The sequence below is a fragment of the Neurospora tetrasperma genome (assembly GCF_000213175.1).
Source record: "Neurospora tetrasperma FGSC 2508 unplaced genomic scaffold NEUTE1scaffold_3, whole genome shotgun sequence".
NCBI classification, from domain to species: domain Eukaryota; kingdom Fungi; phylum Ascomycota; class Sordariomycetes; order Sordariales; family Sordariaceae; genus Neurospora; species Neurospora tetrasperma.
This window is the reverse complement of record NW_009799101.1, coordinates 1297753-1307600: the sequence shown is the minus strand read 5'-3', so window position 1 is coordinate 1307600 and position 9848 is coordinate 1297753. Positions and strand designations below refer to the sequence as shown.

The 9848-nt window shown below is 51.7% G+C and overlaps 5 protein-coding genes across 5 annotated transcripts in view; 2 read left to right on the top strand and 3 right to left on the bottom strand.

The window, feature by feature from the left end:
- NEUTE1DRAFT_100432 (uncharacterized protein) overlaps positions 1-960 on the bottom strand; it is a gene marked incomplete at both ends in the record, with an annotated part of 2871 nt that extends 1911 nt beyond the window's left edge. Inside the window, 3 exons of the mRNA XM_009852328.1 lie at positions 55-162; positions 235-429; positions 586-960. Coding sequence (XP_009850630.1) covers positions 55-162; positions 235-429; positions 586-960 — 678 coding nt within the window. The remainder of the gene's footprint in view (positions 1-54; positions 163-234; positions 430-585) is intronic.
- Positions 961-2876: 1916 nt separating this feature from the next.
- Positions 2877-4623, bottom strand: NEUTE1DRAFT_62491 (uncharacterized protein; the record flags this gene model as incomplete). Its single annotated transcript, XM_009852327.1, has 4 exons — positions 2877-3166; positions 3242-4300; positions 4365-4381; positions 4459-4623. The coding sequence occupies 4 exons, from the start codon at positions 4489-4491 to the stop codon at positions 2983-2985; spliced, it is 1293 nt and encodes a 430-aa protein (XP_009850629.1).
- Positions 4624-5576: 953 nt separating this feature from the next.
- NEUTE1DRAFT_121928 (uncharacterized protein) lies at positions 5577-7256 on the top strand (the record flags this gene model as incomplete). The annotated part of the gene is made up of 2 exons (XM_009852326.1): positions 5577-5595; positions 5666-7256. The coding sequence occupies 2 exons, from the start codon at positions 5577-5579 to the stop codon at positions 7171-7173; spliced, it is 1527 nt and encodes a 508-aa protein (XP_009850628.1).
- NEUTE1DRAFT_129449 (Pyrroline-5-carboxylate reductase) lies at positions 7253-8912 on the bottom strand (the record flags this gene model as incomplete). The annotated part of the gene is made up of 2 exons (XM_009852325.1): positions 7253-8620; positions 8717-8912. The coding sequence occupies 2 exons, from the start codon at positions 8772-8774 to the stop codon at positions 7680-7682; spliced, it is 999 nt and encodes a 332-aa protein (XP_009850627.1).
- Positions 8913-9574: 662 nt separating this feature from the next.
- NEUTE1DRAFT_121926 (uncharacterized protein) overlaps positions 9575-9848 on the top strand; it is a gene marked incomplete at both ends in the record, with an annotated part of 2473 nt that continues 2199 nt past the window's right edge. Inside the window, one exon of the mRNA XM_009852324.1 lies at positions 9575-9730. Within this exon, the coding sequence (XP_009850626.1) occupies positions 9575-9730 (156 nt within the window). The remainder of the gene's footprint in view (positions 9731-9848) is intronic.

The following is a 9848-nucleotide window of genomic DNA, read 5'->3' as shown; positions in this document are numbered from 1 at the left end:
AAAAAGGTAATAACCCATCAAAGGGTTTAGGATGGTGACAGGGAGAAAACATACCTTACTCTCATCGCCACCCTTATACTCCTCTTCCATCTTCTCCCAAATCCCAGTCCTCTCATACTGCTCCTCTTCGACTCTTCTCCTCTGATACCACTCCGTGGCCTCCTAGGTCTCATAAACGGCAGCAGGATGAACCTCATCATCCGGATCCTCACAGCACCACACCCGGAAAATCACCTTCTCGAGAGTCGGCGGCAGCGTCATTAGATCTTCCCAGCAGAAACTGCAAAAGAAGTGCGCGAATTCATAGTAGCCCTCGTCACTGTCATTGTCACTATCGTTCCACTCCTCGGCCTCCTCCTCGGCCTCCTCGGCCACACCCGGGCCTGAACCCGACAGCACTGGCCCGCTCGCGCTTGTGCTCGTGAGTTGCTGAATAGGGAGATAAAAAGGATCAGTGAAAACCACCTCCAGGGTTTTAAGCTGTGGTAGCGTCGTCAGCCAATGGAGGCAGGCCCTGAAATCGATTTGGGGTTGGAAACGAGATCCGTCCCGGGAGCAGGTACATCCGCCCCAGTGTAAGCTTACGTGGTAGATGTGCTGCGTGAGGAAAGTAGAGAACTGTAGCTGTTGGAGAATCTTATTGTGGGTTAAGGCTAGGGCTGAAGGTGTGGGGGTGCGATAGGCGCTGCCTAGATGGACCTGCGTGAGAGGAAGGACGTAGGCGACGTGCTCGTAGAATAGCTCGCTGCGGATTTGTTTGCAGGAACAGGCAAGGTTGTTGAAATTCGTTATTTGTTCGAGCTGCTGGGAGGCTTGCGTGGGTTGCTCGTCATTTTTGAGATGCTCTTTGGTGGATCTGGTGATGGTGCTGGTCATGGTCAGGATTGCGCGGTAAACCATACATCTCACCTCTGCTGGAAGGGAGAAGAAGGGGAACTTGCGCTCGTCTGTGAGACACATGTTGGATGATGGTAGATGTAGGGAAATGTAAGAAGTTATTGAAAGGCATATAGTGGTCGTCGAGGAAACGAGTTGCTGAATGTGAAAAATGTCGAAGGTACCTAATTTACCGAATGTAGGGAGAGAAGTTGTCGAGGTTGGCGGTCGTTAAGGGTAAAGGTCGTCTGGAAGGTGGGAAGATGTCGGTGGTACCTATTCAAGGTAGAGAGAGGGGTTGTTAAGGGTGGAGGTTATCGTGAGTGAAGGTTGCCGAATGTAAATGTAGTCGAAAATAACTCTTGTGAAAACAAATCTTGTCGAAGGTAGAAGTGGATCTAAGAAGAGGAGAATCTGTTAAAAGGTAATAGTTGTTGAAGTGCTGTGAAGATATGTTACGGAAGCCTTAATTAAGATATTTCAGGGAAATGTCGGAGGTAGAAAGTCGACGTTGGAAACTCGGCTTGACTGAAGTTGCTTAAGGGAAGAAGGGGAAATGGGAGCCAAGGCAGCCTTATATAATACCGAGAGCGGAGTGCCGGTGAATGGGGAGTCCATTGGCAGAGTTGGGTGGAAGCTGTCTCTAGATTAGATTGAACTAAGGTTCACCAATGTGCCAACCCCAAACCCCATTCACTTTGAAATCGCTAGGCAGGCAATTCTGTGGATGGCAGGATTATGTGTAAAATGATTGTCGATGTCGTCTCATGTCGCCAAACCTGCTAGCCTCAACCTTCACAAGATCCGCGGGTGTTCCAACAAATCGCCAGGAGCCAGGCTGTCTTTAAGCCCGTTCTTCACCCATGGCTGATAGGGAGAAGGGCAGTGCTTAGGATATACCGGTAGGGGGAGAGAAGAAGTTGCTAAGGGGGGGTTGTCTGTGAAGTACTCGTGGAGTACTCCTGCGCGGATTTGGCGGGAAGAAGAGGCAAGAGATTCGATGGTGGTAATGTGTCGGGGATTGGAGAGTCATGACTTCGCGGTAGATCAAGCGTCTGATCTCAGGGGGCAAGGAGATGAAAGGAAACTTACGCTGAGAGAAATATATATTGATCCACAATGGAAATTTAAGGTGTATATGCGTGCAGAAGGTATGGGGAGGTCATTAAGGACCCCAATTCAGATATCTCGCGAGTGTAGCAACCGCTACAGTAATGGCCATCTTCGCGGAGGACACGCCACATTTTTCTTCTGCGCTGGGAACCAGGTCTGTTTTCCAGGCATCTGAGGTATCTGGTTGCGCCTGGAAGATGAACATGCTTCTTGAAAGCTCGATGGAGCACATGTTGGGTCATTGTGAGTATGTTGAAATATAAAAGGTCGTCGATAGTATATAGATGTTATCAATGGACAAGATCATCGTGAAAGTGAGCCGTCAAAGGTGGTTGTCGGCAAAGGTAGAGATGTCTTCGATGGTAGTGATCCTCGCAACAATAAAGTATACCGGCATCTACATCGTCTTTGTGTCAGCAAAGGCCTCTATTTCTTATGACATCCTTGAAACAATGGCCGTACGTACCTCTCCGCTTTCAATGGACACTTCGAAGATTATGGTAGGTATTACACGCTTTTGGAGAAATACAGTCAGCTGTAGCCTCTTCCACAGATTGATAACGAGTAGAATACTTCTTATATATAAAACACTCTAACCCTTCCTGCATCGAATGCAACCTGGTTGGACGAGTAGTGTAGTGTGTAGTGCGGTGCCTAGTCCTGCCCCTTTATCAAGACCGTCGTCTCTGGCTTTCCATGAATTGTCAGCATATGGTTGCCATCACCAAACTGTTTGATTCACGGTTCTGCTTTGTTAGATATCCAACCACAAGCATCGTAACACATTAGGAAGCACAAATAACGGAAACCACCAAGCTTCCGTTATACACGGCCATAGAGAACAGTCTCTAGTCGTTTAGGGTTGCTTGTCAAATGAGGTGTATTCGCTAGGGGGTGGCTTGGCCATGAACGCAAACGCTTGCATGCCTTTGCCATATCCAAATAAAAAAAGATAACTATACAACACCTAACTTTTGTTTGATGAAATCATGCTCAATGATGATGCCCAAACTGCGTGAGAAGCGGTAATAGCATTCCCAAGACAGTAAACATTGTGTCCCTCAGCGGTTTTGGCTGCCTCCTCTGCTGCGAGCTGCTTCCGTCTGCGTACCCGTTACTGCTTGAGTGATGGTCGTGGGAGTTGCTGTCTTCTTGCATGGCGTGCATAGCCACATACCTGAATATCGTCAGTCAGCCAGCCATCCATCAATTATCATAGCACAACTCCGAAGGAGGAGGGGGGCAGACTCACAAGAACGTCCCCGCGGAGAACAACAACAACATGCCCGTCCACCACTGCTCACCTCGGCTCCCTTCTGTAGCTACCTGACCACCACTTCCACCCAGGAACAACTCGACGATACAATACGTCACCAACGCTCCTACGGGGGCAGCGGCACTAAACACAATCAAGTGTCCCCTCGCCGCCCGCTTCGACAGCCCCTGCCTCAGCAAAACTGACGTCAAGCCAAAAGCTGCTGGGGCTTTGTGCACCATGATGGCCACAAAGATGATCAATCCTAGACGCATGTCCTCCGTGGTGGCGCTGGCTCCCATGGCAATGCCGTCGGCGGCGGCGTGGATGACCAATCCCACCGTCGTTGCTAGCGTGCGGGCCTGTTTCGGCGAGGGGCTGAGGAAGGAAGAGAGGAAGCCGTCGGTTTCGGAGGATCCGTCACGGCCTTCGAGAACGGATTCGGAGATGGAGGAGGTCTCGAGGTTGTCGAGGGAGATGTGTCGAGTCTGCGGGGTTGAAGAGGAAGAAGAGGAGAAGGCGTGCTGCGGGAGGCGGTCGATGAGGAACATGAGGGCGAAGCCGAGGGTTAGAGAGAGGCCGATCTGGAATGTCGGAAGAGAGTTCTCGTGGTGGTCATGGCCGTCGTCATCCTTTTCGGCGGTGGGGTTGGTGGACATTTGGAAGCTGGATTTTGTGTCATCCTTTGGCCCTTCATCCCTTTTGTCGTGGAGGTTCTTGAGGATTTGTTCGGCGGTTACGATCTTGTGTGTCTTGATATGGGGGATCTCGTCGCCATTGCCGTCCCTAGCCTCCAGATGGTTCCCTGAGATGTGCCAGTTGACAGTTTGTACTGGGGATCTCCCTCTGACTCCCATGAGACTGCGCCTCGCAGCAGCGGCATTGTGCGAATGTGCCGACTGGACGGTATTGGTTGTCGCGACCGCTTCGATGCCTTCGGGGATGATGACGATGAGGGAAGTGCCGACAAGAATTCCAACACCGATGCTGGATATCAATCGTAGTTGAGATTGCGATAGGCTCAGGGATAGGGGGAGTGCGCCGGCGAAGAAGGAACTATTCCGTGGTTCGATGTCAGTTTGCGCCCAGCGGCAAAGACAGCAATTGAGGATGGACGTACGCCAAGGCCATGACCACCTATGTGTGTATGGGACCAGGTTAGCTTCCAGCTATGTTTCTGTTAGGATTGGGTAGAGTATACTATGGTGACGTACACAGAGGGCCAGGAGGATGAGCAAGTTGCCCATCTTGGAGGTTGTGAAGCTGGAACCAGACTGGAGCTTGTGAGGAGACAGAACTAAGATGTACAACTGTTGTTTGTTGTTAAAGTCATTGGCGCATATAGAATAACCAGATGACGATGACCTCAAGGCGCGCCGCAAGATGAAGGAGGTCAGGACAAAGAGACTGAGCTAGTCCAAGAGGGAGGGAGGGAGGGCAATCGACAACCAAGGAAGGGAAGGGGTTGATGTTGTTCAAAGAAATATTTCCGTTGGAGTAACACTGGGGGGAAACACCCGGACCTACCTCCCGTCAGCCAAGACCTCTGCAGCAATCCGCCGCGGTCACCTCAGCCAAGCAATGCCAAACGCCCTGACACCTAACGCCCTAACAATGGGGGCCTGCCAAGTCAACTAGATTCAGTTAATGAGGGGTCTTTGCTAGGTTGAGCCGCCATGAGCTTTCAGGTTGAACCGGGAGCTATCTGTAAGACCTAACCTTTGGTAAGCAGGTTTCTGGAAGCACGAGTCAAGAATCCCATTCGATATCCTGACAACATGGCCCACAGTGTATCTCGATACCAAAGTGTGAAACAATCCTGTCGACATGTCTGGTTTCACAGTCACCTCAAGCCGTTGCATGGAAGAGCACAGCATCCATTAATCAGGGCATCTGTTGGTGGTTGGGCCGCTATCAAGCTGTTACTATGCGTTTAGCAGCCACAACAGCCCAGGGGCCCCTAGCCCACGCTAACAACCTTAACCGAGAAGGAAGATCGGCAGTGGAGTGATGGCCCAAGCTTTCAATTAACGATCGATACGCGTTCGCCAACCGCGACTCTTTATCCTTTGCGACTTTGACTTCTTGATCAGATCATCTTCCTTTTTGACCAGACAACGAGCCTCACCTTTTGACCCAACACAATCACTCGGCGTAACGGAACCTTCCACCAGACACCAGCTTTATATCAGTCAAATATATCACGACAGAATTACCACATATCCCAAGCACGCGACCACGAAGCTTTGTGTGTTCATAACACCCCCCCTCCCCCTCCCCCGCGCAGCTTCCCCGCCAGATCCCCAGCTTCGGAAACTCCAGATCCATCACCATGAGCGGAGACGACGATTGTAAGCTCCAACAGCCCCCAAACAATTCTCAGCGCTGGAGCCGGAAAAGCAAGCTGACTTGACATAACAGGGTGGACATCTTCCAACGAGGCCCTCCTGGTCTCGCTCGTCACCCCCTCCGACACTGGCGTGAAAACACTGGACACTTTCCACCCGGAATACACAAACAACATCTTTGGCGAGAAAGAACAAATCTTTGGCTACAAGGGTCTTCGCATTAATCTGCAGTATAACGCCAGTGACATGCTGCCCAACCTCAAGGTGTCCTACAAGAAAAAGTACCAGCCCACAGCCGACGAAGAAGCCCTCGACGTTAACGAGGTCCTGTCCGAGTTCCTCCCCGAAATTGCCTTCGAGAAGCAATCCGACTTTGAAACCCGGCTCAAGTCCATTCCCGACAACTGGACCCCGCCCGGAACTCTCATCACAAGCTTCAGCAACAAAGATGGGGAATACCAAGTTTACAGCGGCAAGATCACAGACCCTGCCGTCAAGCAGCTCCTCAACCGCATCCAAATTCTCGTTCCCTTCTTTGTCGACGGAGGCACCCCTATCGACATGGAAGATCCCGACGTCGACCGATGGACAATCTATTTCCTCTACAACAAGCGTCCTCTTCCCAACCAGCCCGACCAATTCTCCTACCATTTCGCCGGCTACAGTACCCTCTACCGGTACTATGCCTTCCAACCACCCGCAGAGTCCGAATCCAAGACCCCGACCGATACCCCGACCTTCTCTGTCGACGGCAACTTCGACCTCGATACTCTCCCCTGCCGTACCCGCATCTCCCAGTTCATCATCATTCCGCCCTTTCAGCAAAAGGGCCTCGGCTCGCGCCTCTACAGCATCATTTACCAGCAATACCTTAAGCACGAGCCTACCATTGAGTTGACGGTCGAGGACCCCAACGAGGCCTTCGATGACATGCGCGATCTCGCCGACCTCGCATTCCTCAGCAAACAACCCGAGTTCCAAGCGCTCAAGATCGACACCAGCGTCGAGATTCCCGAGGAAGGCAAAGCACCCAACAATATTGTCGACCAAGCAGCCTGGGAAGCCTGCCGAAAGAAGTTCAAGATTGTGCCCCGGCAGTTTGCCCGCGTGCTCGAGATGTACCTGATGTCCCAGCTTCCCGAGAGCGTCCGGCCAGGTTTGGGTGCTCCCGAGGATGATGACTACGAGGAGCAGAGCGGTAGAAGCAAGAGTAAGGGCAAAGAGAAGGCCCTGCCAAAGCCCACCCCCGAAGACGAGCATACGTATAGGTTATGGATGATGCTCGTCAAGCGGAGGCTATACGTGCACAACAGGGACGCGCTGGGCCAGCTGGAGCTTAAGGAGCGCAGGGAGGAGCTGGCCAAGGTTTTTGCCGGTGTGGAGTTTGATTATGCTCGGTTGCTGATCAAGGCTGAGGAGCAGAGCAAGCTGGCTCAGGCTGATGGTGAGACTGCGAGTGATCAAGTGCCAGCTACTCCTTCTGCTGCTAATGGTAAGCGCAAGTTGGACGAGGTTGAGCAGACGGAGGAAACAGCTGCTGCGTCGAGCAAAAAGGCAAAGGTCGAGAACGGAAATGCATAGAGTCTACCTCTCTACCCATGTCCAAGTCCCAAAGTACAGGAGGGATGGGTAGTCAATGATATCTCTTGAGGGGTTGAGCATTGAAAATATGGCATTTTTTCCCCGTATGATATGAGGTGGTATCTGCAATGCATACTAGCCTAAGTATGCTTGGGGTGGATGTCTTGCACATAGGTTGAAAATAGCATTGTTGGTGCGAGCATATATTTTTTCCGGTATGACTCTAATTGTTGTTTATTTGTACATATTGAAGGGGCGTCTGGCGCCTTTTTATGTTCTCTAACTATCTATGAACCTCAACCCATTCTTTCTGAGGGGGTTGGAGGTAAATAATGACATGAACCTCTGTGTGCTGTTCACTATCTACTTGTCTCTCTACCTTTGGTATTTCGGTTTCGAGACTTTCCAGCTTTTCCGTCCAGGGGTAGGCTTTTACCAACACCGTCTAGGACCTTCCTTCTGGCAGACCCCACTCTATATCCTCACCTCCCCTTTTCTCTGGGGCTCTAATGCCTAGTACCATTGACATTCTTCGCACCCCCTCCTCCCAACAAGCTTGCAACAACCGTCGCCTCCCTAACCGCCCTCGCAACCGCTGCCCTAACCCCACCCTCCTCCAACACCAGCAACCCGCCAATCGTGCACCCGCCTGGCGTGCTCACCTTCTCCCTCAAGATCGCCGGATGCTCTCCCTCCAGCACCAACCCAGCAGCACCCCTCATGGTCTGCGCCGCCATCCTCGTCGCCTCCGCCCTAGGCAACCCCATCGCCACACCTCCATCCGCCGCCGCCTCCATCATCAGCGCGAAGAACGCCGTGCCCGAAGCACACAAGCTGGTGCACGCATCCATCAAGTTCGGAGGCAAATACACGACCTCGCCGATCCTTTCAAAAATCCACGTCAACAGCTCCGTGATGCTATCCGGGAGAGGGGGATCAACCGTGTTAATAACCGTCATGCTTTCTCTGATCTTGCTGGCCGTATTGGGCATCGCGCGCACCACAATCGGCAGGTCATCGACGGAAAGTCCGACGTCCTCGCGCAAGACCCGTTCCAGGTCCGGAACCGTCACGCCCGCGCAGATGGAGATGATGATCTTTTGGGACCGGGCGTGGCCTTCGGCGTGCTTGACGGTTAGGGCGTCCTTCATGCCGGATGCGGACAAAAGGCCAGAGACCATGTAGGGCTTGCATCCGAGGAGGATGATGTCGGCTTCGGCGGCGGCGGAGACGTTGGATGTGGATTGGAGGACGCGCAGAGTAGAAACGGAGGGCTTGACGAGCGGGGAGAGGGCGGATTCGACTTTGGCGACGGAGGATTGGGAGCGCACGGTGGCGATGAAGTGGCGCGGGAGGGCGGGGGGGTTGGTGGGTGGTGGAGAGGGGTCTTGGGCGATGGAGGAAAGGGAGGAGAGGATGCCGGAGAGGATGGAGATGCCCATCGTTCCTGGACGAGGGTTAGTACCATGTTTGACATTCTTTGGGTGAGGGAAAGGGGTGTGACGGGCGTGTGAGTGAGTGCGATTTGGGAATGATCACTTACCGCAGCCGAGAACGGCCATGGTGAGCTCGGAGGAGCTCTTTACTTGAGGAGCAGCCATTCTTGTTGTTGTGTGTTGTGGGTGGTGATTTTGAGAAATTGAGTTGAGAGTGTAAAGGTACGACAGTTGATATTTATTCTGATCTTCCAGAAGAGGAAGAGAATAAATAAATGAGTTGGTTCCTGTCGGGGAGATAAGAAAAAGGTCGATCAGTAAAGTGAGAAGACGATCTCGATGAGGCCCAAACCGGGAACTTATTCATCGATCCTGAGTTGTGATATCACTTTATCGGTCAGTGGAGAATTTGCCCGCTGTAACTCCGCTGTAAATAGACCCCACTAGGACCCCGGTATCACTACCACACAGTACCAAGAGGACTAGCGCCTCGTTAACATGCTCACCGCCTGCTATATGCGGGTTAGTGTGGTTACCCAAGTTCAACGTCCTTTCTTCTTTTTGAATGCTTCTCGTGTTGTTGGCGACGACGACCTTGAAATGCTTTCGTGTCTGTCATATTCATGGATTCCGTATTCACTCGAAATTTCAAGTCAAAGTTGGCGTCAGTTGCAGAACTGTGTGATTTTTCAACATTAGAAGCAGGTATAGATGGGCAGGTTATGCAAGCGCATTTAAGCAATGCAGCAGATGATAAAAGTATATAAACATCGGGCAAGGTGAACAATTGGGGTAACTCAACTACATCCATTCACTTACACCCGAACAACAACTTAACCCATAGCGGTTTCAGTCACACCAGGATCCCTTTTTTCCCACCCCGACTACATCACTTACAACTAAAACATCTCCAACAACTACCAGCATCTAGACGCAAAACAACTTACATCACCCAAAGAGCAAAAATGGCCGACCCTTTCGAGGTGCGCATGCGCTTCACAAACCAGCTCCGCCAACTAAGTGCCTCCGTGACATCCTCGCAAAAGGCAGCACAGTATGCTCTCCGACACAAGGATCTAGCTGAAGATTTGCACTCTTGCATTCTGGAGCAGCTTGAGAGGGTGTGTTTTCTTTTATCTTCATGTTTGTCCAGTCAATCAATTATTTCGGGGAAGACGAGTTGAGCTGGTGTCAAACCATCCAACCTCCCCCTCATCGGCTCATCCCTTCCTCCCCCCC